Source organism: Desmodus rotundus, chromosome 2, assembly GCF_022682495.2.
Source record: "Desmodus rotundus isolate HL8 chromosome 2, HLdesRot8A.1, whole genome shotgun sequence".
Lineage (NCBI taxonomy): Eukaryota > Metazoa > Chordata > Mammalia > Chiroptera > Phyllostomidae > Desmodus > Desmodus rotundus.
The window spans coordinates 203,446,368-203,473,660 of record NC_071388.1 but is presented as its reverse complement, the minus strand read 5'-3'; the positions used below and the strand labels follow the sequence as shown (position 1 = coordinate 203,473,660).

At 54.0% G+C, this 27,293-nt stretch overlaps 1 protein-coding gene across 1 annotated transcript; it reads right to left on the bottom strand.

The window, feature by feature from the left end:
- Nucleotides 1-2,909: 2,909 nt before the first annotated feature.
- Nucleotides 2,910-15,923, bottom strand: ITM2C (integral membrane protein 2C). Its single transcript, XM_053919195.2, has 6 exons — nt 15,683-15,923; nt 8,029-8,169; nt 5,872-6,060; nt 5,137-5,247; nt 4,603-4,753; nt 2,910-4,111 (listed from the first exon to the last, which is right to left on the bottom strand). Exons 1-6 carry the CDS (start codon nt 15,812-15,814, stop codon nt 4,020-4,022), a joined length of 816 nt encoding a protein of 271 aa, XP_053775170.1. The 5' UTR covers nt 15,815-15,923; the 3' UTR covers nt 2,910-4,019.
- Between the last annotated feature and the right edge of the window lie 11,370 nt (nt 15,924-27,293).

Here is a 27,293-nt window from a genome sequence, read left to right as displayed (position 1 = left end):
CAGGGGCAGGCGGGGGTTGAATGTAACATACAAAACTTTAAAAAGATGAGAAGACAATATAGGATAATGTGTCTTTAATCTTGGAATAAGAAGGATTTCTGCAACAAAATGCAAAAAGTTCTGACCATAAAGAAAAAGATTTGACTACATTAAAATCACTCGTTTCTGCTCGTCAAAGAAACCACAGAGACAAGACAAGTCACAAACTTGGGTAAGATATTTGCCCCACATTGCTGACAAAATATATAAAGATTATATAAATATATATATATATATATAAAGAACTACAAGTCAATAACAAGAAAACAAAGCATCCGACACAAAAATAGGCCAAAGAACACACATAGGCGTTTTATAGAAAAAGAAGTTTGAGGTAATAATCATAGGACACTTGCCCCACTTTCCTCAGGAAAATGCAAATTAGATCCATAACCAAACACCACTTTGCTCTCTCAATCCACTGGCAAAAAAAAATCCAAAGGGTTGTTAATATTACATGCTGGCAAGGAGGTGGAGCGAGAATACCTAGGCGACGCAGGTGGGAGTGCGTCCTGGTCCAACTCCTTAGAGAAAACAACCTGGCAGAGTTTTGCATGTCGAACATTTGCATCCTGTAATCCAGTGGCTCCATCCTAGGCGTGTACAGCAGAGAAACCTCACACAGGTGCGCCAGGAGCCTCGTAAATGAAATGCTCACTGAAGCATTGCACTAGCTGTAATTGAAAAAGAATCCAAGTATTCGTTGTTAGGAGGCTAGATAATGAAGTTGTATATTCACGTAACCGACTGACTACATGGTAGTTCAAATGAATGAAACAATATTACAGGCTACACACATGAATCTTAGAAATAGAAGATTGAGGATGGAAGCTAGAGAATAATACATGTATTACTATTTTTATAATTTTCAAATCCAAGCAAAACTACATTAGCGATTCATAGATATGTGGGGGAATTATAAAGCAAATCAGAGAAAGTCAACACAGGAATTAGCCTGGATTGGATAATATAAGGAGATTGGCTAATATATGAGAAATCGACCTATTTTCATGATTTTGATTGGATCTAAGAATAGATGTATCTTTAATGTCCCTCCAGGGTCATGGATGTGGGGGGATGGAAAGGAGGGGCTGGGGTGATGTGGGGGTCTCTGAACATGGGAGCCAACATGCCTTGCACCCTGAGCACTGCATGCTTCGCCCACATGTAAGTGAAACTTCGCTCTCACTTAAATCAGTGCTGTCTTTGTGACTGGCTTTGACCAAGAGTGCAACAAAGTAACGTTCCGGAACTTTGATTTCAGGCCTTAAGAGGCCTGGCAGTGAGGGCTTCCCCTCTCTCAGAGGTCAGTGGCCAAGCCCTTGGGAAGTCCAGGCTAGGTTACTGACAGAGGCCTGGAGGCCATCTCCCAACTAAATGCCAAGCAGGAGGCAGCAGCTAGCCCGTGAGTGCTAGCATCAGTCATGCCCTGAACACTCACCCTGCAGAATCAGGAGAAATAATAAACTGCTGTTAGGCCATTAAGTTCTGGGCTGGTTTGTTACCCAGCAACAAAGGATGAGGTGCGTGCAAGGAATTCAGTGCTGTTGGCAGCCTTTCGCTTCCTCAGCCAGCAGGTGGGTTTCCAGACACACAGTGGTCATTGGGCTTCACCGCTCCCATACCAGTGGCTTACATGTAGCACTTCGTGTACATTAAAACACACAAACCTTCCTGCAGCAAAGCATCTCCCGCTTTCTTTTGTATTTCCGATGTAACACGTCTTTGCAACAATCCCTTTATTTCTCTGAACTGCCTGCTTATATTCTTTCCCTCTTTATTGGGTTGTTCATTTTCATGATTTTGAGAACTTTGCATATTACGTCCTGTTTCAAAAACACCTCCCCCAGTTTGCAGCTTATACATTTTTGACTTGCTGTTTTGCTGTATGTAAATTCTATTTCTCATAGTCCAAGTTAGTGTTGGATGTCATGCTAGGAAGGTCTTTCCACCTCCAAGATTGTCTTTTAAATCCTCTCATGGCTTCATTTCACACCGAAAACCTTTGATCCATCTAGAATTTTGTTACAAGGACGTAGGACCCAGGTTAATGTTTTACCAAAACGGCTACCCAGTTGTTCCATTAAAAAGAACCCACACGCGCCCCCTCCCCCCACTAAACTTCCTTGAGTTTAAAGTCAACTTACAGGCTCCCCATCATGTCCTATTGACCTTTTCCTCTGCTCCACTGAACTCTTCAGTCATGGAAGTTTGTAACGCCCAACACCTGGAGGCCACCCACCACGTGTACTTTCCTGAAAGCGCAAACTCTGCTGGCCATTTTAATTGTGATTGTAGTGCATTTAGATGGATGTCTTTGCAAGACTGAGAACAAGGTGTGTCTGCACCGAGTCCTCACAGGATTACTGAGCCTGTGAGGAGGACCCAGGTCCCACCTCCAGCACCCACTCTGCCGAGGTTCTGGGTGGCCCTCCATCTTCCTTCTGCAAATCATGGACCTGCCTCGTACCAGACCTCAGCTCCAATCCACCAACACAGCTACTTAAAGCCCAGAAACTGGAGAAGATGACTGTTCTCATGCTTAAGGACAGGCAGCAGTGACGTCATCTTCCGTGTTATCATTCCTGCCTCCCCCCCCCCCCCCAGCTGTGGTTCATAGGCACCCAAAAGCCACACAACCTTGGGCAAGTTGGGTAAGCTCCTGGAGCCCTTTCCTTCTCCCTCACCTACAAACTATGAGTCTGCCTGGCTCCTGAGACGACATTCCCCCGTCCTTGGCTGAACCAGGGAGCAGGCCCACCTCTGCCAGGGTCAGATGCCAAGGCCTGCTGGCTGCTCCCCCACCCCCCACGGCTCACAGAAGAGTGCACGCGATGGGGTGCCCCCACCCTGCCACTGTCAAGTCCAAGTCAGAAGTCAAAGATTTTTATTATTCTACAGACACTTCTGAAAAGAGATCTAATTGAGAAAATATACAAAGCGTTTCAGAGTTTCGTCTCCAGGAGCACCTGGGCCCACTGGAGGCGTCGAAGCCCTCCTCCTCCTCCTCAGGGCTCGGGGCTCGGAAAGGGTAGCATATTGAATGGTCAGTAAAAACATGCAAAAGTGAGGAGGAAAAGGAAAAAGGGCGCGCCCCCCCAGAGCAGAGGGGGACGGAAGTTCGGAACAGAGAGGAGGCAGGGTGTGCAAGTACCAGGCGGCTCTCCTTCCCCTCCACGTCATCCTCTAAAACAGCTCTAAGCTCAGAGGAAGCAAGGAGCCCGGGCCTGCTCAGCAGGACCTTCTGCCATCCCTGGGCAGTGCTGTGCTCAGCCCAACAGGGACAGTGGAGACGCAGTTCTCCTGGGCGGGCCCTGTTCCACTGCGGCTGTGGGACTCCGCTTGTGCTCCTGGGGGGCCAGCGCTGGGGGCCCTGGCTCCTCCGTCTTTGGTTCCACTCGGAAATCGATTGTGCTTGACGAACTGATCCCCACTCCCAAGCTCTAGGCTCCCTCTGGTGGGCTGAAGGCACTGCTGGGAGTCCTGAGAGACCCCCCAGGGCAGCCACCTTCCCTTGTGCTCTGGGTGGGTCCATCCCTGGGCACAGCCCCCATCCTCAGCTGGGCCTGGGAATGGGCGCATGGGAGGAAGTGTGCTATCCCAAGAAAAAGCCTATGGGACTTTCTCAGCGGTGTAGGTGGTACAGCTCCCCACTCTATACCCGTCCCTCCACCCTGCCCCCTAGCCCAGGACCCCCAGGTGCCCGGCCCTGTAGGAGCCAACTTCAAGACAGCGGTCACAGAAACCACCCTGGGGCACCCTCTCTGTCCCCCAGACCCGGATGTCAGCAGAGGTGAGGGCCTCAAGAGGTCTCGGCTCTGGTACAGGGAGGCGGGCAGGGCTGGATAGGAATGGCAGACATGTCACATCTATGGAATGGCATCCAAAGTACAAGCTAAGAGAGGGGAAGGAGGTGGGGCAGAGAAGGGCAAGAAGAGAAAAGAGGAGAGGCAGGGCGGGACCGGGCGGGAGCCGAGGCCTCACACTGCCCCGCAGATGAGCGTCTCCACCACGAAGGTGTTCTCGAAGTGGCGGATGGCGTTGCAGTTCTTGGCCCCACGCTTGTTGATCCCTGGAGGGGACAGGGAAATCCCAGTGAGGCCTGTGTCCTGGCCCACAACTGGCTCGGCTACAAAAGCCACCAGCCTCAGAGCCTGAGCAGGACCTCAGAGCTGGGGGCAGGAGGACGTCCAGGAAACCAACCCAGATTCACCCAGAGGCAGCACAGGGAAAGGCTGAGAGCTCAGGAGATGGAGCCAGAAGGCCGGGCTCTGCTGTGTGACTTCAGAGGTGCTAATTAACTCCTTTGTACCTTAGTTTCCTCACCTTTAAAAGGGGCAGCAATAACGATGATCATGATGATAACTTACACTTTTTAAGGACATAAAAAGTGTAAAATGGTGCATGGCACGTAGTAAGTACTCAGTTAACATTAGCTGTCAGTGCCGCTGCGATCTGAACTCTCTGAGATCTGAGCTCTCTGTCCGTGCATGGGTCTCCAGCTCCACGCCAGGCACTGCTGGGGGCAGCTGTGGTCTGGAAACCAGGGCAGGGGCCACTCACGCCTCCGGGTAGCCCGGCGCCGCAGCCGGTAGGTGTCCTTCCCATTGCACAGGTGGTAGATGAAGGAGCCCAGGGCCTCCTTGTCGTTGACGTGCTCTGTGACTACCATCTCCTCCTGGATGATGTATGTCTGTGGCAGGTAGGTCCCTCTCTGCAAAGGGGGTGGCCACAGTGCTGGTCAGTGCCTGGGGCTCCCCACCCATGGTCTCCACGAGCTCACTGCCCACTCCCCTTGTCACCACCCTTCTGCTCACTCGAGCTGTGTCCCCCCCAACGTTGAGATGCACACATGCCCCCCTCCCTCCTGCAGAGGCCCCACAGTTGGGCCTCCACATGTCCCCAAGCACTCCCTGCTGTGCCAGGAACAGACACCCGCACTGTTCTGAGTCCTGCGTCCTGTGTGTGCGGGCCTGGTCTCTGACCCTTAGGGCGGGGCCCCCACCTCCCCCTGCACTGCCATCGGGGCGTGGGCTGGGGCAGACACTAGAGTGTGGGCCGGGGCATGGAGAAGACGCGGCCAAGATCGCTGCTCACCTTCACGTTCATGAGGAGCTCCCAGAAGTTTCGAGGAGGCAGCACGATGGTGGTGTTGAGCTCGATGACGTAGCACTTGTCCAGGGAGATGTCATGGTAGGCGGTCAGACCCTGGAAAGAAGAAGGGGGTCACGTCAGGCCGAGGGCGAGGGCCTGGCCCAGGCGGGGCTGTGAGAGGCCTTTGGCCAGCAAAGGCGGGAACCCCCGCCAGCCGTGGTGATGCAATCGCCATCCTCAACACCGAGCGGCCCTCCCTCTTTCTGCCCCTCTCCTGGCCTGGGCACCTAGGAGGTTCCACTTACTAGATGAGAGACACCCACTGTTAATGCCTCGGTTGTCACAAGGGTCCTTCTTGTGGGGTTACAGTGACAGCCACGCCTGCCCACCCAGGTGGGGCAGAAGTAGGATCACAGTTGTCCACACGAGAAATAATACGACAGTTAACGAATAATAATAATGAATAACGAATAATAACACAAGGACTAACTGTGTTTTGTGTTGTCACGATGGTAAACTTACTTTTGCCCCACCCTGTGTAATAAAGGCAATGTCTTCAAAACCTCGACCAAGCTAAACTCTGGCCATGTCCTACACGCTGCTGACATAGCTCTGTGTGTAGTCAAGGGTGTACAGGGGACAACGTTCTCTCCCTTCACGCCTGTTCCTTCTCCTGACTCAGGCTGGAGGGGGCCACGGTCCCGGGACTGCCTCCTGCCTGCCCCCGGAGGGCCTCACCCGCTGGAAGTCGTGGATGATGTCGGCAGGGTCGCCGCCGCCGAACTGGGGCACAGGCACGTTGATGCGCTCGTAGTTGTCTTCAAGGTAAATCTTGACGTCCTCCTCCAGCTCCATGCGCGTGTGGGCCTGGGAGGACAGGGAGTCCTCGTAGAAGACGCCGCAGTGGAAGAAGTTGTCTCGGGCCAGCTGAGCAAGGTGGGGAGAGACAGACAGACTGGTCACACAGCGCCCCGGCACAGCCACTGCCGCCTGCCCCACCACATCCAGCTCCCAGGGCCTGGGGATGCAGGAAGGGTGGGGCTGTGAGACCTATTTCACAGGCCGAGAAACTGAGAAATGTGCGGTCAGGGAGGGTGAGGGGGCACTGCCATTGCCTGGGGGGACAGCCTCTCTGCGTCTCAGTATCCCCATCACAAATGAGGTGCCCCCTCAGGCTTCTTCTGACCTCTGAGTTCATGAGTCTGTGCTTAGGAAATGGGGGGGACTCGTAGGGGGAGGACCCAGAGGGACAGACACCTGAAAGGGGGCCTAGGGTGGGGGGGGAGGGTCCTCAGGGGCAAACACAGGAGCTTGGACAGGACAAGCTGGGCCCTGGGGGTGGGTGGTGGCCTCCACCACCACCACTGGGCACTCACCTCTTTCCTGCCCCTGCTGTGGGGCCCTGCAGGCCTTAGGGGAAAGGTGGGGGGAGGAGCCGAGAGGCAGCCCCTTGTGATTCCAGCTGGTGTCCAACCTCAAACAAGCCCCGCCCACCCCCCCTGGGCCCCAGGCCTCAAGAGAAACCTTGACAAACGCTGCTGCATCCCCTAAATGAGTGGCTAGTGTAATGGCTCCACCAGTCAGGGAGGGGAGGCAATTTGCCTTGACTGAGGCCAGGTGGACCAGTAGGCCCACTCGTACTTCTCGGGGGGCTCCTCCATCCGTGCTCACACTGCCAGCCTGAAATGGGCAGAAACCCACTTTGTCTCTGCGCAAGTTCCCAGGATCACACACAATTCCCACAGGCCCAGGACCCAGACCCAGAGGCTGCTTGGAGGTGCCCCAGTCCCTGGGAATTGTGGTGGGTGAGGCACCCCGGGGTGAGAGTGGGGGCTGGGAACAGAGGGGACCAGAAGACTGAGTGGGTCGAGGAAAGGGCTGTGGGCACAGGAAAGTGAAAAGCTGGAGCAAGTGGAGAGCAGGCCATGGGGGAGGGGAGGGGAGGGAGGACAAAAGGAAGGTCAGCAGGTTCCAAGGGGGAAAGTCCCAGGGCACAGAAACTCCTCAGTAATTTCCACTGTGGGAAAACGGGGATGACAAGGGTGAAGCCCAGTGTGTGAGGGTGGGGGGAGGTCACTCGGGTCATAAATGACTGGCCATTCTCAGCCTTCTGGTCCCTCCGAGATCCCCCGTTGCACTATGGTTCTGCTTTTGAGTTACCTTTAAGTTAACCACTTTCAGTTCTGAGAACGTGGGGGCTCTGCCTCCCTCCCAGGTCTGGGCCGATCACAAGATCACCTTGTCCGTGAACAGTTCTCTGTGCCCAGCTTCCTGCCCAGACTGGCTGTGTGAGCAGATAGCTGGGGGCGTGGCCATAGTCAGACCCTCCTTCACAGGAGGTGGGGGTGAGTCTGTAAACCCACCCTCTATCTGTCTCGTATTATTACCCAACAACCAGACACCAAATGGAATCCTGTAAAGCGTGACCCATGGGCACGAGGTTCAGACTCTGGAGGGATCGAAGAGCTCTGATTTCCGCTGGACAGGAGTTTCTGGCGATAATGGCCCAGGGTGACACTGTGGGAAGGGGCTGTGGGCCACACAGGCCCAGATTCCAATCCTCGCTCCCCCACTGTGGACTGTGCTCCTGGGAGACTTTCCTGATAACCTCAGGTGTGTCTGATGAAACGGGCGAGGACCCTCGTCCACGGTTTGTGGGTGTTAGGGATGGCCCCCAGTTCTGAGTCCAAGGAGGCCCCAGGGAGGAGGGAGGATGCAGGTGTTCTGAGCTAGCCCAGGCACTCCTCCCACCTGGGGTGGGTGGGGCAAGTTCAGGGCTTCCTGCTGCCTCTCCTCACAAACCCCGAGCCCCTGGCTCTCCACTGTGCTCACTGCCCTCTCCTGCCAGCGCCCGCACCCACTCTGAACATGCACACTCCCCCTGGCTGGCCTCACCTGGGCAAGGAAGAAGTATCTGTAGATGTAGACGGAGGCGAACACCAGGCCCATGAGCAGCACGACCATGCCCATCGACAGGTAGCACACGCTGCCCACAGAGCCCCCCTTCTTGTGGCGGTGGTAGGGGGGCCGCTCCTCCTGTGGACAGCAGTGCAGGGTCAGCGGGGTGGGGGCCCTGAACCCTGGAACTCTCCTACTCCTTTTCCGAAGTGAGACCCCCACGGTGCTGGTTGGGAGGGATGGGAGCTCGGGGTACCCAGAACGTCATCTGGAAGGAAGGGAAGCCTCAGGCTCTCCCCAGCTCCTCTGCACACAAAGCCTGAGACATACCATGAAACCACATAAAATGACCCACAGCGGCTCAGCAGGAGCATCTGGAGTTCCCTGAGCCATGAGGCCCCTTCGTGAGAGCAGCCGTGACCACAGTATATTCTTTCAAACACAGAAGGAGGCACAGACATGGCCTTAGTGATTGGGCCAGGCCTAGCCACCTACAGGAATTGGGTGTCTGGGCAGTGGAGAGCCAGGGGGCGTTTTGAAGTGGGAGTGACAAGATCCACCTGAAGTCTGGAGCCCACAGGGCGCACTGGAATGGGGGCAGTGGGAGGCCCACAGGGCCTGGAACCGGGTGCCTGTCTCCATCCCGCCAGGCAGTACTGGGCCCGAGGCCCACACCGCACACAGGTCAGCCCCGCAGGGCAGCGACCGCCTCACACAGGCCCCGCTGGCAGTGTGGGGCAGGCTGTCAGGAGCAGGGCCTGGTCAGGGCGAGGTCCGGAGGTTTCCAGAAGCCAGGGCGATTGTGCCAGGAGGGAGACGTGGCTGTGGAGGCGGCAGCGGCCACCAGGGAGACCAGGGCAGGAGGCTCCTGGTGAAATCCTACGTGGGAGCCAGTCTTGGGCTCGCAGCAGGAGCTGCAGGGCCACCGAGAAGAGGCAAACTGACCTGACCCTACTCCAGGCTACGGGCATCTGGGTGGGGGATGAAGGGACACAGCTTTACCGGGACTGAGAGGCCCAGTGACTCCTCTCTCAAGCAGCTGTGTGACCTCAGACATCTCCCATTTTCACTCCTGTCCTCCCCACCACCCTGCCTGAACCCAGGCCCTCATTCACCCTGTAATGCCGCAAAGGAGCCAGGCACCTCCAACCCCTCCTCCACCATGTCCAAAGAGAGCCAGGGGGAGGCAGAGGCGGTGCCAAGGACCCCCTGCCCCCCACCCCCCCACCCCTGCCCTCGGAGCTGGGCCAGTGTGGGGGAAGGGTGGGAGCTGCAGCCCAGAGCCCAGGCTCTCCCTCCACCTCTGCCTCTCTGTGCCCTTTCCTCCCTCCATCCTGTGCAGGTGGCAGGAGGCTGGGGGCATGGTTCAGGTCCACATTCCACAGGGCAGACCCATCTCTCTCAGCACAGGAGATCCAGTCTGGCAGGGATGGGGCTCACAGTCTGCTGTGTCCCTCAGGTTCCCCCAACCTTAGCCCCTGGCTCAGCACACATGGGGAGGTACAGCCTGGGCCTCAGAGGGGGGTCTCATCAGAGGGGCTGGTGCCTCCCCGCCTGGGGAGGGCAGTGAAGGCCTGGAGGATCCTCCCACTCCTGGGCACACCCATCACCAGGCCACTGCAGCCACGGGGTGAGACACAGAATGGAGAGATGCCCCTGTGCATCCTGCTCCCCACCACCCCGGTCGGGCTCCAAGGAGCTCCCCTGGTTGGAGTCAGAGGTCAAACCCACTGCAGGTCTGGTGCTGCCTCCCACCCTGGCCCTGCGGCGGGGGTCCTGGGATTAAGACCCGAGAAGCAAGTTTGTGAAACCACCCCCCTGGCTGGCATCTCCTCCGCACCCTGGGGGTCCCCGTAGGCACTGACCGTGGACACGGCACACTTGGCCACTGCCCACAGGGCCCCCAATTCCCAGTGGGCTCCCAGGAGCGGCGCAGGTGGCCGGACCCAGAGCCAAGCTCTGCCGGCTGCTCACAAGGAACAAGCCACCACAGGGGCTCCAGTGCTGGGGATCCTAGGGAAGGCTGATCCACCAGATGGGCCGGTACCAGCTGTGACCCTTGCCCTTCTGGAACCACGTCTGTGTTTTGTGGGGAAGTGGGGCTGGGTCCAGCAGGGGGCCCACTGCAACTGCCCCTCCCCCTTGGGGCTCGGTCTCTGGTGAAATGTGACCAGGCCGCCTCCTCACAGGGTTTTGTCCTGGGGGGTATTTGGGGGGGGGGGTATTATAGGAGACAAAGAACCTGAAAACCCTTGGTAAAGGATAAAGTGCTCCTTTAGATAAAAACAGCAGATCTTTTATCAGGCAAACTTCTCCTTTTTAGGGCCACCAACCACAGTGGCAGGAAAGGTGGGGGAGGGGTCAGGCTCACATGCTTCCCTTCAGGAAAACCAGAGAAGCTTGCAAGAAACTGCTTAAGAAACCAGCAACGCAGCCACTGCGAAGGCCTGGCCCACAAAGTACACAGTCAAGGTGTGGCCCAACAGAGCCGCCTTTCTGCTTCTGGCTGGGTCAGGTGTTTCCAAGGGGAGAGGGAGGTGGGGAGAGGTACTCAGAGAGGACAGAGGAGGTGGGGCTTATGTGGCCTCACTGACTGTGAGGGGTGGCTGAGGAGGACACAGCCTCCAGCCAGCACCCCGGACTCCACCCTGTGTCCTTGAGTGTCTCTGTGGGGGTCACTGAGAAGGTTGGGGATCCCCCACCTTTCCTAGATGTGCGGTGGCCAAATGCCTCTGTTGGCACCTGCAGGTGCACACCCGGGGTTCACACTCTGCCCACCCTTCTCCAGCCTGCAGGGGCCAAACCCTCGGAAGCATTGAGGTTGAGCAGCTGTTGGAAGAAAAAGCAGAACCAGAGGCTGTCACGAGGCAGAGGGGAAACCACAGACATCCCTGATTCCCAGCGAAAAGGGCCCACACAGGGGGTGGGGGTGGGGACTGAGTCCTGCCCCAACCCCGGAACTGCTTCCCAGGCTCAGTATGACCCAGGCGAGACCCAGGCTCCAACTCCAGGGCCCTGGCCTATTCTCTGCAGTCCCCTTGCACTGGGCACCAGCAGCCGGACAGGGACAGAGGCCCTGGGGAGCCAAGTCAGCCTGGGCCACAACCTGGGGCCTCGCCCTTGGAATCCCTGGCTGCCCAGCTCACTCAGAAAGATGGCCCAGAGCCTGCTTCTGGAAACCCCCAAGCTGCTTCCTCTGTCACGCTGGAAACCCAGGAAAATGCAGCCTCCCCACAGGTAAAGCTGTTACCCACAGCCAGGCATTTGGGGGCTTCCATTTAGAAGGCAGGAAAATATTGCATACTGTTTCCATGGCAACTGGTCTTTCTGAGCAAAGTGCCTGGCTGTGTACTCTTGTGGGGCACGTGAGCCAGCCCTGTGGGGGACCCGAGAGGGGCCTGGGCCTCCGCCTGCTGGCTTCCTGCAGCCCCACAGTGGTGCTCATTAAATGACTTAGCAAAGCCAGGGCTGAAACAGTCAGGGAACCCAGCCAAACGGAGCAGAAACTCAGCAGACCCTCACTCCTCTCCAGCTGCGCACCCCCCCCACCCCCGTGACAATGTCCAAATTAACAGCAAGCAGCTTAAGCTATAGTTGCAGGCTGCAGGAGGAGGGTATCAGGGACCCAGACTCCGCTCACTGAGGGCCAGGACCCACAGCTAGCAGGGAGGGGCCTGCCCTCCCCTCCCCAGCATCTTTCTTTCCTAGACTGCAGATCACAGAGACAAGGGCGCCTGTGTGTGTCCGTGTTTGTGCGTGCCTGTGAGTGTGTGTGTGAGAGAGAAAAGGCCTGACAGGGTGTGGGGAGAACAGGCAACTACCCTCAGCCCCAATTCCCCCACCGCCCCCCGCAGCACGCAGACCTCTGTTCAGATGCAGACTTCGGCAGGGTGCATGTCCGTAGGGGCTCCTGACTTGGCCAACACTGGAACCCCATTTCCTGTCCTGTGGCCCAGCAGCACCCAGGTGCAGGCAGGCAAGGAGAAGGGCGGGGCCCCCCCTTCACAGGACACTCCTGAACAGCCCTCCGCTCTGCTTGGCAGTCTGGGTAGATTCTCTCTTCCATTCCGCTTGTCAAGGGGAGGCTCCAGAGACTCGGCTCGGGAGGACCAGAGGAAAGCCGGCTGCTGTGGGAGCTCTCCCAGGGCAGAGAGCTTGGAGAGGCCCTGTGATCTCACCAGAAACGTTTTTCTTTTTCTTTTTTTGTCACTAAGAACGACTCGTTCTCCCTGGCACTCTGCAGACAGCCTTGAACATGCAAGGCCAGGCCGGGAGGAATGGAAAAGAAAGCAGAAACGTCGTAGCTGACAAAGCCCCTCTGGGAAGGCCCCGGGCAGGCCAGGAATAGGACAGCCCCAAGTCCCCACACTGCCAGGCGGCCAGCGGAAGACCGCCCTTGTCAAGAAGGTCCTTTCACCTCAGCCCTCAGGTCCTGTGGGTACTGGAGCACGGGGTGGGAAGACTCCAAGCCTGGCCAGATCCACCCTTCTGGCTGGCACAGACCCTCCCCCAACCTCCCCAACCTCGTGGGAGACCCAGCTCCCCCCTGCCAAGGGCCTGAGGCCAGGGCACAGAAGGTGAAATCTGATTCTCAGGTATGCAGGCTGGGGAGGGAGTGACACAGGGGGGCCATTAATCAAAGGCAGAAGCCAAAGCGAAAATCACAGCGCCGGGATGACGTATTGACTATGGTTCTTTCCTCTTGCAGCCCCCAAGCTGTGTCGAGTCCCTACAGGCCCACTCCTGAGCGTGTGTCTATGGGTGGACACAGGCAGACTGTGGGAGAGGGGGCGGGGCTGAGATGTGCAGGGCTGGCCAAGTTCACTAACATGCACATCTCTCCTAAAGGTGTCCGACTTTAATCCTCCTCCTGGGCCCCCATGGCTCCCTCTCACCAGTTAAGAATAACGTGGCCAGAAGGTGCTAAGAGGGTGTGCTTCCTTCCCATCAGTGCAGGCTTCTCACTATCTCAGAGGCAAACACCACGTGGGGAGAGTGGGCAGCTGGAGGCCCGGCTGGGCCCCCACCCCCATCCCTTCCCAGCCCACTGAGGCACTTCCTTCCAGTAGCAGGCCTGGGGACAAAATCCTCCTTGTGTTTCGGTTTCTGCTCAGAAGCAGGGGGAGCCCGCTCTCAGGGTGCTGCCGCTGCGGCCTTCCCCGGGCCCCGGGGCCTGCAGGCAGGTCAGCCTCTTCACGCAGTGTCCAGAGGGAGGATCGCTGCTGAGAGGCATTCACAAACTCATTTGTTCCTCTCGTGGTCCTTCCTTGGCTCTGAATCTTATTGCTGAGTCCAGTTCAGGAACCAGGAAGGGGTCTAGAGTCACCCCCAGCCAGAAGAAGAGACCTCCTAATAAGCTTTCCTCTGCATCCCCACCAAAGTGGCACAAAACCCAAACGCCCTGTCTTGATGAAGCAAGGTCCCAGGGCCTCCCAATTGGCCTGCCTGTGCCACCAGCCTCTCCTTCAGGGCCCCAATACATGGCTGATGCTCTGTGCTTGGCTGGATCTGTGAATGCTGGTGCCGGCTGTGGTCACTCCCCAGGCACTGGACGTGGGAAACGTGCCCACTGGCCAGGCGAGGCCATGAGAGGCTAGCAGAAGTGAACTTCTCCCAAGACCCTGATTCCAGCAGAGCCAAGATGGGACACCCAAGCCCCTGGGGCGTCTCCTTGGGTCTCAGCAGCTATAAAAGTTCGCTAATGTGCACATCTGTGCTAAAGGTGTCTGCTCTTAATCCCCCTGGGCCCCCCTGAGGGGACCCTGCCCAACAAGGTCTGGGGAAGAGGCTTGCTCAGCAGGCTCCAGGCCACTGCAAACAGCCCCAGAAAGGTGGGGACATTTCCATTTCACGCTGGGTGCCGAGGAACAGAGGGTGCTTGATTTTGGAGCCAAAGGCTGTGTGTCAATTACAGCCAAGGTGATGCCGGCACTGCCACCCCACTCACCTGACACCATCAGCGGCTGCTCTTGGAGAATGTGCCACTCCCGCAAAATTTGGTGGACCTACCCATGGAGTTTGATTATATCTTCCCATTGCCTGGCTGGCCCTCTCTCCTGCCTGAATCCTACAGCTCTCTGAGGCAGGGGCCTGTTTTCCAGGCCAGGCAACTGGAGACAGGGGCGAGAAAGCTGCCTTGGGCCCCCCATCCCTGCACTCTCCAAGGCTGAGCAGATGGGGGAAGGAGACTTGAGAAGGGCCCCTTGTGAACTTATAAAAATGCACACCAGTCTTTAAATACGGAGTGACCCTCCCCATCCAAACATCAGATAAAGGTGGGGCTGCTCTGGCGGGGGCTCGCAGCAACCCCCCAACCCAGCCCAGGCAGTGGCTGATGCTGCGGTGACCACAGCAGGGCTGGGGAGGTCACTCAGGCTCCTCACATGACACACTCAGGATGCGACACTGGTATCTTAGGCCCCTCTCCAGAGCCCCCTCTTGCAAGGCACTGGTATTCCCCTGCAGCTCCAGTCATAGCCTGGGTGGGTGAGGTGTATCTGAGCCACAAACTCGGGGAGGGTCTTGGAGCTGAGGGAGAGTCCTCAGAAGCCAGCCTCAAGAAGAGGGAGGAAGTGGACAAAGACTTTTCTTCGAAGTCCTGTCTCGATGGGGGACAGGGGACCTTGGTGCCCAAGACCGTCATGGGCGACGCTGCGCGGACACTAGAAAGCCTGGCTGGCAGCTCTTCCCTCCATCGCCTCCCTGCCCGCGCCACGCGTCCTGTCCCCTCCGGGCCCTTCCCCGGTCAGACTTCATGCCGCTCAGTTTTCCACGGCGGAAATGCCTTCTCTCCCCAGGCGCCTGGCAGCGGGGGGAGGGCGCCTGAGGGGCGGGGTACACCGAGGCCGGCCCCCACAAAGCGTGCCCAGGATGCAGGACACCGGCGCACTGGGGGAGCCTCCCCGCGGGTGGAGGGGGCAAGCAGGAGCGAGAGCCAGGAAAGGAAGGAAGAGGGAGGGAACACGGAGTGGGTAGGATCCGGGCGCCCAGCCTCAAAACCCCGAACCTGGAACCTGGAACCCCGAACCCCGGACGTGCTGCCCGGAGGGTTCTGGTTTATTTCCACTTCGTCTTTCACCACTTTCTGATCCTCCAGTCCAGGTGCAGAACAGCAGCGCGTCCTCCGCCCGAGGCAGCCCCCCCGTTTGGGATGAAATCAATGGTCCTTCTCCCAACGTTGGCACCAACCCCCGCTCCCCGTTCCCTGCCCTTCCAGACCCATCACGACCCACCGCCCCACTTTGGAGAAACTACGTTCAACCTTCCTCCCATCCCCCACAGGGGGATTCGACTCTTGGCCCCTCCCCCTTGATTGGAACCAGACGCAAACCCCCACCACCAACGTTCCTCGAACTTCCTCGGCCCAGCCCCCTCCCTTTATTTGGGGGTTAGGCTCCTAGAGCCCCTATACTTTTGGAAAAGCCCTTGAGCGCTTCCCCACTTAAGGGCCAGCGACTCAGATCCCCCACCTCCCACACTTGGGCACACTTCGGACTTCGGCTGCCGCTTTAGGACCCGATCCCCTCTCCAGTTTGGGATGGATGACCATGCCCGACTCCCATCCCAGCTCCGCGGCCCCGATGCGTCTCGGCAGTCCCTGGGGCCGATGAGGCGTGCTAGGTCCCCCGCCTGAGTCCCCAGCCCCTCTCACCCGAGCCGGCGTCAGCAGGATCTCAGCGGCCGGGCCGGGCGCTGGGGCCGCGGCCGCGGCCGAGGCCAAAGCCTTGTCAGCCTTGTCGCCCTTGATGCCAGCCACGGCGGGCTGGAAGCTGATCTTCACCATGGCTGCGCCGGGCCGCGGGTCCGCCCTGCAGGCTCTGCCGGTGCAGCCTCAGCTCGTGCAGCCTCTCCGTGCAGCCGCGCTCCGCACTCTGCAGGCACCGGAAGTTTGGATCCCGCTCGCGTCCCTTTCTCTAACCCCACCTCCAGCCCCCACGCCACCGCCCCCAACTGGGGGGGTGCCTTGGCGCCCGCTGCGCCTGCGCCCCCTTCCCTCCCTTCCTGCCTGCTGGGTGAGCAGTGACCCCTGCCGGGCGTGGGGCTCCAGCCCGGACTAAGATTCACTCATTCACCCATTCACCCACTCCATCATCCATCCATCCATCCATCCATCCATTCATTCATCCATCCATCCATCCACCCATCCATCTTCCAAGCTTTATCCCTTCCAGCTCCCTCTCCAAGACCAGAGTCCCCAGAACACAGTCTGTTAAAACTGTGATTACTAGGCAAACGCAGGTTCGAGACAAGTTCCTAGACTGACTCCCCCACCCCAGCGCCACTTCACACCCTCCTCTTGGGAAACTCGGAGCCTCCGCTGTTCCCGCTCCTCCCTCCCCGCTCCCTGCTCTGCTTTCTCCCAAGTCCAGGGCCCTGGGAGGAGGCTTCAAGGCCGGGCACCCAACTGCTTGCCTGCATCCAGCACCTTGCATTCATCCACACCTCCCGTCCTTTTTCCTTCAACCTTCATCTCTGCAGAACCCTGATGAGGGTCCCTGAGGACGCTGGGAGTAGAGGAGTGAAGGCAGCCTGCACAGTGTGGTGGGAAGAGCCACAGGGCAGCTGTCCTAAGGCTTGGTTTCCAGTTGGGACTCTGCTCCTGCAAAGTATCAGGGGTATTGGGCCTTCTTAGGTATCTCTTGGTACCAAAGGCTGGGGTCAAATCCCCTGGTTCAGGCTGGACTGGGGACAATGCCCAGCAAACCACACACAGCCTTGGGCTGAACATTTTGGCCATGCAGTTGGAAAGGCAGAGAGCTGTTTGAGGACAGTCTAGTCCTCCACTGACGGCTCCTACCTGTGTGTCTTGGTTGGCTGCCTTGAGCCCTGGGTACAAACTCGAAGACCTGACATCCTAGCTCAGGTCTTGGATGAACCTGGCAGCCATGAGGATGGACAAATCCAGAAGGAGGAAGGTTTAACTGATGTGAAGGCCACCGGCCTGGGGAGGGGGGCGGGGGTGGGGGGGATAGAAGAAGGAGGTGTGGGGGAGGCCAAGAGGAATTTGGTGAGGATGAGGACCACAGAGCAGGTGCTGTTGACCTCTGGGGTGAATCTTGGTTGTGGAGAAGCAAAGCTCCCAGCTCTCGGTTAGATTCCCACCTCCAACATTTATTCCTCCACTCAGAATTTGTTTTCTAAGTGACCCTATGTGCCAAGTATTTGGCGGAAAGGCCCAAGACCCAGCAACCAAGGGCCTGATTGCATTTATCCCTCCATCTGCCAAATTCTCTCCCATGCATTATCTCCTCCCATTTTCACCCCAGCCCTTGAGACCTTCCAGTGCCCTCGTGCTGGTGTGAGAAACAAGGAGGGCTAAACCCCGGTCATGGAGCCGGCAGGGGGCAGATCTCTGGTGGGCAAGCAGGGCCATCAGCCTGAAGCACCTGTGTTCCTGAGGTTGGCACACACAGACCTGCCTTCTGCAGGAGGCCTGCTGTGAATTCTCTGGCCTGGATTAAGTCCTCCTGCCCCGTGCACCCTCAGCACCGTGTATGCCTTCCACGTGTGCCTTTCCTTAGCCTTGACCTTGGGCCCCACACCGGCCAAGTGCCAGGCCCATGTCCTACTGCAGTGATTCCTAAACCTCCTGGTCTAGGGCCTTAAAGGGCTTTGATTTATGAGGTATGTCTAGCAACATTTACTGAGTAGAAATAAAACTCAGAAAAATTTAAAACACAAGAGAACACCCATTTCATTAGCTGTCAAAGGAATGCCACTGTATGTTGTATAGCTTCTAGAAAATTCCACTAATGAGAGAAAAAGATTGAAGAAGGAAAATAGTATCTTAGCGTTATTGCAAAAATAGGTTTGACCTTGCAGACTTACCAGACGGGCCTTGAGGACTTCTGGGGTTTCTGGACCACACGGAATTATTGTTCTGGCCGATGCTCAAGAACCCACAGTCCATGGATTCTAAGATACACAGTTTTTCATATCTTTACATTTTGAAATCAAGACTTTATCACGATGGAAATTGGCAGTGATTTTCCCCCTTATACCTAAAGCAACCGTGTGTCGTACATCACACAGTCTTACAGCCGGTGGGACACAGCATAACCAGTCAATAACCCACTGGGCTCCCGGAGGCAGCCTGAGGTTAACCCATACACTCAGTTTTGCGGGCTCAGGTAAGAAGAATAGCAGAGTGAACTTGGGGGTTGGGGGGAGCAGCCAAGGCCCTACGGAAGATGCCAGATCTAGGCGGGAGCTGGAAAGATAGGGTGTGGATGGGTGACAGGGACATGGGAGGCATACTGGGTGGGGGAAGAGCGAGCTGGGCTGGGTGTCCCTGTCCGGCATTTCAGCTACAGCCAGTGTGTGTCCTCTGTCCTTTTACCCAAGTGATGAGCGCCTCCTGCTTACCTCCCTGGTCCCCGGGTGTGCACGGACGCTGCTGGGGAAGGTGACACCATCATGCCCTTTGCAACCAGTGGGCCGCCTCCCCTTCTGGGCAGCCCATGTGAATGGTGGCTGTCAGAGCTAAGCAACGAGTGAGTGTGGCCTTGTTCTCAAAGTCACCCTCAAAGTGAGGGCCCTGACCAGCAGCACCGCCAGCACCTGGGAACTCGTACGGAAGACAGACGATCGTATTTGTGAACTCGGGGAAGGCTCTGTGTTTTGACAAGTCCTCTGGGTTCTGCGGCGCACTCAAGTTCAAAGACTACTGCTCTCTCAACTCCATGCACACTCCCACTGCCTTCCTGTCCTCTCTAGACCGCCCGCTCCGCAGCAGCTGAGCTCCTCTCTTTCTTCACGGAGAATCTGGAAGCCATCCTGTGAGAACCCCCTCATGCTGGAGGCAGAGCTACCTCCACCAGCAGCTGCCCCTGTGGCCACCGTGGTCCCTCCTGGCCCCTCAGTTTGGAGGAGGCATCTTTGGTCTTTGCTCTCCTCTGAGACTCATCCCACCTTCTTGGTGAAGATTCCAGCCCTCCCATCATCTCAGATACCTTAAGGCCTGGGTCATCCCCCACCCCCAACCCATCCCGGCCCTCTGCTCCTCTATCAGGTCTCCCTTCCTTCCCATCAGCTGCAAAACATGCTTGCATTAACCTTGGAAGAGAACAAAACACTTCCTTTGACCCCTTGTCTGCTGCACTTGTTACCCACCTGATTTCTCTCATTTTCTTCTTGGACAAACTTCTAGAAAATTCGGTCTCCATTTTCTCATTCATACCCATATTCATCCTAGCTGGATCTGGCTTCTGTCCTCACACCTCCACCTTGTTCTTAGTCCTCATCTTACTTGGGATGCCTTTGGGCTGCTGGGCCACACCCTCTCCTGTGACTCCTCCCCCTCCCCATCAACCAAATGGAGGAGGGGGATTGGCCCCCGTGGGAAGGTCTCCTGGAATCCACCCCGCCCCCGCAGCCATTCATTTTAAAACTGAAGGCCCATATGTGAACTTTTATGTGTGTTCACCTCTTTCTCCAAGTCGCGTAGTTGAGTGCCGTTCTGAAACGACATCCGGTCTATTACAATGCACAGCCCTGGTGGTTTGGGACTTGCAGTTACAGCTGAGCCTTGGGGGTCGGTGCAGTGGCTTGCTGGAAACGCCAGGATCTCAGACAAGGGTGGAGCCACCACCCTCAGAGCTCTGTCAGCTCCCCAGAACTTAGCTCACTGTGTACCTTCAAGTCTGCACCCTTTGACTGGCATCTCCTCATTTCCTCGGTCCACCAGCCTGTGGCCACATCCTACTCTCTGTGAGTTCAACCATTTGGGACCCCACCTAGGAATGGGGTGATGCCGCATCTGTCTTTCTTTGTCTGGTTGCTTTCACTTAGGAGGATATCCTCCAGGTTCATCCATGTTGTCACAAACAGCAGGATTTTGTCCTTTTTTACGGCTGAGTAAGTATCCCATTGTGTGCACACACTCCACATCTCTTTATCCAATCCTCTGTCAGCGGGCACAGGCTGCCCCACGTCTTGGCCGCTGTGGCTAATGCTTCGACGATCGTGGGCCTGCACTGTCGTTTCAGGACACAGACTTCATTTGCTTTGCACGTGGTGTGCCCAGGAGTGGGATGGCTGGGTCCTGGGGAGGTTCGTTCTTTAAATGTCCGGGGAACTCCCATGCCCTGTTCCATAACGGCTGCACCTGAAAACTCTATGGAAGAGATTGAAGAGATAGTTCCTCTGAAAAATCAGGACAGAGAGGCAAATCTCTGGAAAGTCTAATAAACAGAAGAAAACATTAATAGGAGAAAGAAGATGTAACTACAGATAAGGTAGATATTACAAATTATAATGTATTATATACGTCATATCTCATAAATATGAATATTCCAAAGTGGATGATTTTATGGAAAAGTATAAACAGCCAAAATGGACTCAAGAAGAAATAGAAAATCATAATGCTCTGTAATCAAGGAAATTACTGAAAAGAGTTCGCAAGCAATTACGCCAAACAATGGCTCTGAATGGCCGGACCACTTAACTGGGTGGTTCTTTCAAACTAAAGGGACAGCTCGTTCTGCTGATGCTTCAGTTAACTTCAGGCATAGACTACATATTCTGACACAAAAATCTGACAAATAAAAGAGAGAAACATAATAATGTTAGTTATGAATGGAGATATACAAATTCAATGGTACATTAGAACAGTGAAGTGCCAGCACGTAGAACTTCCAAGAAAAAAGACACAGATTTTAGGTTTGAAAATCTATTGGGGAAGAAATTGCTTGCAAAATAATGCTTAAAAGTAATAGCTATTCAAACTTGAAAAGAAAAAAGAAAATAGAACAAATATTATGAGAATGCCCACAAAACCCACTATTAATACTTTGTTATATTTCCTCTAATATTTTTTACTGTACATATGAATATGTGTTGTGTTCCCCCACCCCCCGAATTGGGACAACAGTACGTGTGTGTGTGAGTGTGTACTCTCAGCTAGGGGTGATTTTGACCTTTAGGCAACATTTTGCAACATTTGCCACAACTTGGGTTTGGGGGGCTGGTAGGTGCTACTGGCCTCTAGTGGTTAGAAGCCAGAACTGCTGCTGAACACCCTACAATGCATAGGACGGTCCCCACAACAAAGAATTATCCAGTCTAAAATGTCAATTGTGTCGAGGTTGAGAAACCCTGATTAACGGTCTGGTCTTTTCCTCTTTGATTTCAGCAATTTCTCATGTGCTAGGCAGCCGCCCCCCACCCACCCCCAGATATCCATATGCTAATCTTTGGAACCTGTGAATTCGTAACCTTGTAGGTGAAAGGAACTTTACAGAAGGTATTAAGCTTATGAACCTTAAAATAGGGAGGTTATTCTGGATTGTCTGAGTGATCCCATGACCCCTTAAAAGCAGAGAACTTCCTCTGGCTAGAGGGAGAGAGAGGTTGCAGAGAATTCAGAGATCTGGCTTGCGGGTGTGTGGATGGGGGATGGGCACTGTGACGAGGCACCCCGTGCCCTTAAAGCGCTGAGACGATCCAAGCTGACGCCAAGAAAACGGAGACCTCAGTCCTGCCACCACACACACCTGAATTCTGCCAAAACTCTGAGTGAGCCTGGAGTACACGCCCCCCACGTCCCCCTGGAGCCTCCAGGTAAGGAGCTCACCACGGCAGGCATCGTGTTTTACACCTTGAGATCAACAGCAGAGGAAACACACCTGTGCTGTTGACATACAGAACTCCGAGATAAGGAACTCGTGCTGCCACTAAAATAGTATGTTACAGCAGCAATATAAATCGAATACATCTGACATAATTAAAAATTCTCTCATATTCGTGGGCATCCTTGTCACCTCTCTTTGTTGCACACCTCACACCGAATCCACCAGCAAGTCCCCTGGGCTCTGTCTCCGAAGTCTATCCAGACTGGACCGCTTTCCTCACGTTGGTCCATGCCATCCTCTCACCTGGATCATCTCAGGTGGTCAGTCTTCCACCTGGACCTTTGCACGGTGGTCTCTCCAATCCCCGCAAAGTCTGTGTTCCCTGCAGCCGCCAGGGGGTGCACTTGAAACGTCAATCAGACCATGCCCTGCCTCTGCCTAAAACCTGCTGATTTCCCAGTTCGTTCAGAACGAACCCGGCATAAACCCCACAGGAAGTTCATTCACGATAAGGCCTGGCCAGGGGCCTCCGGATCCTACCCCATCAGGCCTGCCTGTACACTTTCCCAGTGTTTCTATTTGTGTGTCTATCTCCATAAAAACAGAGAAGAGCCTTTGCACATTAAGAATATTAGCTTTGTGCATCAGAACTCACTGGTATTTTTCCATTTTGATGCCTACCCTCCCTTTTTAAAACTGCATTCATGGACTGTTTTCATATATAAAGCCTTCAAATTTTCCACTATGATTTCTTCCGTGCCTGTACATTTAGATTCTCTCTTCTTTAAACTTATATATTCACCAGTATTTTCTCCCAGCATTGTTATATATGCAGGATATTGACATTTTTAGTCGTTACTTTTAAAGTTCTTGGCAATTGTAATGCATTGCCTTCTCAAGATAAGTTTTAGAATTTTTCACTTGTCTGCAAAAACTTATTGGGATTTTTATTGGATTTTCTTTCATCTGGGGGAGAGTCGGCATTCCTGCCCAGGAATTTGGGTTGTCCTCCATTTACTTTCAGCTTTATGGTCCCCAGTAAAGTTTTGTGCCTTTCTTTACATAGGTTATTAAATCGACTCCTAGGAATTCCATATTTCTTTCTGGGGACACCATCGCAGGCCGAGCCCCTCCTCCTGCGGTCGGGGTACCTGGAAAGAAAGAGGGGCTTGTTTGGGGATGGAGAACTTGGAGGTGGCAGTGTGTAGCGGGAGGCCCCTCCTGCCTGTCGGGGCCCCGAGGTGGCCATACTCCGGTCCGCCTGCCTCTGGCCGCTCCGGGTGACTCGGGGGCGCCCCCTTGTGGCCACATCAATATCATCTTATCAGGCCTGGCTGTCTTAGCTCAGTGGATTGAGAGACAGACTGCAAAGCAAAGGGTTGCCAGTTTGATTCCCAGTCGGGGCACATGCCTGGGTTGTGGGCTGGGTCCCCAGTTGGAGGTGTGCGGGAGGCAACCACACATTGATGTTTCTCTCCCTCTCTTTCTCCCTCCCTTCCCCTCTAAAATAAAATCTTTAACAAAAAATTATCACTTCCCTTACAGGAGCTACTATAAAGGACACAAGGACAAAATCAAGGGGGAGGGTAAAGGTGGGGGGGGGAGAAAATGCAGACAATTGTAACTTAATAACAATAAAAAATTTTTTTTTAAATCACCTCCCTAGATTTTCCTTCCCTGTTAGCTGGAGTCACCACCTCCCATGAAGGAAGACAAAAAATTCTCAACACTTTAGATTCAGCAAAATACAATCTGTTGGAAGATGCATATGAAACCAACACATAAAAATGTAGCAGCTACTTGTTCATCCAGTCAACACCTACTGATGGAGGAGGGTGTTACCAGCGGATTCTGTGCAGATTCAGAGGCGAACCAAGACAGACAGAGTTCCGCTGGTTACTTGCCTCTTATGCTCCAGTGAAAGGAGACAAAACCAATCAAGTAAATAAATGTGATGATTCCCAAGAGTGTTGAGTACTTCAAAGAAAATAGTACAGGAATAGAGAGGGATCAGGGTGGGCTTCTCAGCAGAGGCGCCACCGGAGGGCCGAGTGAGCAGGGCTCAGTGTGTGAAGGTGGGTATGCTAGAGATCGCCCCCTCCTGTGAAATCCAGCGTCTTTATTTTTTGTAGAAGTAGAAATTCAATCAGGAAACAAATGGACTCTCTGTGTCCTTGTTGCTTGTCTGTCCTTTCATATTCCTACTTGTCAACACAGCTCTTTCACCCACAAGACCAGGGTGAAGTTCCTGTTCGTGCACAGGGCAGGGGCTGCAGGCCCAGCAAACTGTGCTCGTTTGGGGAACGTGGATGCCGGAGCTTTGGCTTGTGTGTGGGAGGCATTTCTCTTTAGATCTTGAGCTGTCCTTCCGGCTGTGCTTAGGGACTTTCTTTTTCCTGCTGTAATTATTGTCAGTACAGAAGAGCACATCTAGGAATTAATAGCACACGGTGCTAGTGCTAAAGTGTGCCCCATCCCCACTCACATGTTGAAATTAGAACGCTTAGTACCTCAGAATTTGACTGTTGTGAAGACTGAGTCTTTAAAGAGGTAATTAAGTTACAATGAAGTCGTGAGGGTGGGTCCTAATCTGCTATGACTGGTGTCCTCATAAGAAGAGATTAAGACAGACTTCTGGCCAAGATGGAGGCGTAGGTAGACACACTGTGCCTCCTTGCACAACCAAAAGGACAACAAATTTAAAAACAAAGAACAACCAGAACTGACAGAAAATAGAACTGTATGGAAGTCCGACAACCAAGGAGCTAAAGAAGAAACATTCATCCAGACTGGTAGGAGGGGCGGAGATGGGCAGCTGGGGAGAGAGGACTTGAGGCAAGGTGGTGGCTGGCAGAGCGGGGGTCCCACATTCACGTGCAGATAAACAGGGAGGATTAACTGGGGAGTGAGTCAGACCACGCAACCCAGGGCTCCAGTGCGGGGAAACAAAGCCTCAAAACCTCTGACTGAAAACACTTGTCGGGGCTGGGGCGGCAGCGGGAGAAACTCCCAGCCTCACAGGAGAGTCCGTTGGAGAGACCCACAGGGTCCTAGAGCATGCACAAGCCCACCTACCCGGGAATCAGCACCAGAAGGGCCCAATTTGATTGTGGTAGTGGAGGGAGTGATTGAAATCCACCAGAGAGCAGAGCAAGCGCCATTGTTCCCTCTCTGATCCCTCCCCCACATACAGTGTCACAACGCAGCGAGGTGGGTTACCCTGCCCTGGTGAACTCCTAAGGCTCCACCCCTTGCTATGTAACAGGTGCAATGAGTCAAAAAAAAAAAGAAAGAAAGAAAGAAAGAAAAAAAAAAAAAGGCTCAAATGAAAGAACAGATCAAAGCTCCAGAAAAAATACAGCTAAGCGACAAAGAGATAGCCAACCCATCAGCACAGTTCAAAACACTGGTAATCAGGAAGCTCACAGAATTGGTTGAATATGGTTGCAAATTAGAGGAAGAAATGAAGACTATGCTAAGTGAAATAAAGGAAAATGTACAGGGAACCAATGGTGATGGGAAGGAAACTGGGACTCAAATCAACAGTGTGGACCAGAAGAAGAAATAAACATTCAACCAGAACAGAATGAAGAAACAGGAATTCAAAAAAACGAGGAGAGGCTTAGGTACACCTGGGACAACTTTAAACATTCCAACATCTGAATCATAGGGGTGCCAGAAGGAGAAGAGGAAGAGCAAGAAATTGAAAGCCTATTTGAAAAAATAATGCAGGAGAACTTCCCCAATTTGGCAAACGAAATAGACTTTCAGGAAGTCCAGGAAGCTTAGAGAGTCCCAAAGAAGTTGGAACCAAGGAAGCACACACTAAGGCACATCATAATTACATTACCCAAGATTTAAGATAAGGAGAGAATCTTAAAAGCAGCAAGAGAAAAGTAGACAGTTACCTACAAAGGAATTCCCATTAGACTATCAGCTGATTTCTCAAAAAAAACCTTGCAGGCAAGAAGGGGCTGGAAAGAAGTATTCAAAGTCATGAAAGGCAAGAACCTACATCCAAGGTTACTCCATCCAGCAAAGCTTTCATTTAGAATGGAAGGGCAGATAAAGTGCTTCCAAGATAAGGTCAAGTTAAAGGAGTTCTTTATCACCGAGCCCTTATTATATGAAATGTTAAAATGACTTATCTAAGAAAAAAATAAGATAAAAAATATGAACAGTAAAATGACAACAAACTCACAGCTATTAACAACCAAACCTAAAAAAACCAAAAATGAATGAAGCAAACAACTAGAACAGGAACAGAGCCAGAGAAATGGAGATCACATGGAGGGTTATCAGCGGGGAGTGGGAGGGGGAGAGAGGGGGAAAAGGCACAGGGAATAAGAAGCATAAATGGTAGGTAGAAAATAGACAGGGGGAGGTTAAGAATAGTATAGGAAATGTAGAAGCCAAAGAACTTACATGCATAACCCATGGGCATGGACTAAAGGGGGGGAATGCAGGTGGGAGGGGGGTGCAGGGAGGAGGGGAATAAAGAGGGGAAATGGGACAGCTGTAATAGCACAGTCAATAAAATATATTTGAAAACAGATGAGATTAAGACACAGACACGTGCAGACCACTGAGGACACAGGGAGAAGACGCCATCTGTGAGCCCAGGTCTTCGGAGAAGCCAACGTTGCCGACTTGATCTTGGAATTGCAGCCTCCAGGATTGTGAGAAAATAAATTTCTGTTCCAGTAAGCTCGTCTGTGATACTTGTTATGGCAGCCCTAGCAACTAACACGCTTTGGTGAATGCTGTCTTTAGAAAAAAATCCCAAAAATCCAACTATCATGGTTGAAGTAAATGACTTAGGGTGAGAAGTACTTGTCAACATAGGTTCAGAAGGTCGAGGAGCACCCTGCTAGAGCCGGGGCCACAAGATCGGAATGTGGTGAGACCCCAGCAAGCTGGGACTAAGTACTCCTGCTGCGCCTGGTGTTAGCAGGAAGGAGGCAGGCTATCGAGGAAGCCACAGAGGTAAAATCCCATTTGATAACGAATATTGTCAGCCTGACTTATCCCTGTTGACGCTGACCTTGATTGATTGGCTGAGATAATGTCCATCAATGTACCTGGACATTCTGGATTTTTCTCCGGCAGCCCTCCCTAGAGGTCCTCTTGGCCCCCACGGATGGCATTTTGGGACACCCAGCATGTAAAATTAATCTTCACTATATTAAAATCCTTCCTCAGTAATTTTTGTCTGCCGTAGGAATGTTCTTTTCTTGAGTTCTCAAGGTCGCACTCAGCCCACAGAGCTCTCAGCCCACCGTCACGAGGTGCTTCTCACAGGAGAGGGCAGCTGGCTTCTGCCAGAGCTCACGATTCTTTTGGATTTTCCTGACAGAATTTTGGCTTGTGCTCTGCGGATGCCCAGCCCGGCTGGTCCTGCCATCTGTTTCGGGAAGAGTCTCCCCTAACTTAAAGGGCACATCCTCCTCAGATCCGACACTTGGCAAATGCTCCTTTATTTTTCTTGCCGTTGTTCTGGAAGGACTTGCCATCACATTGGCGCTGTGGCCTCTCCTTGGTGTGTTTTTTTCTAACTTCAGTGTGGCTTTCTCGGTTTGAAGACTTCAGACATGAGCGTACTGATCACTTCATCTTCCTCAGCCAATTTAATGTGCATTTGATTTCTTTTAAAGTGTTTTAAAAGAACCCTTTGATCGAGTGACATCAGCT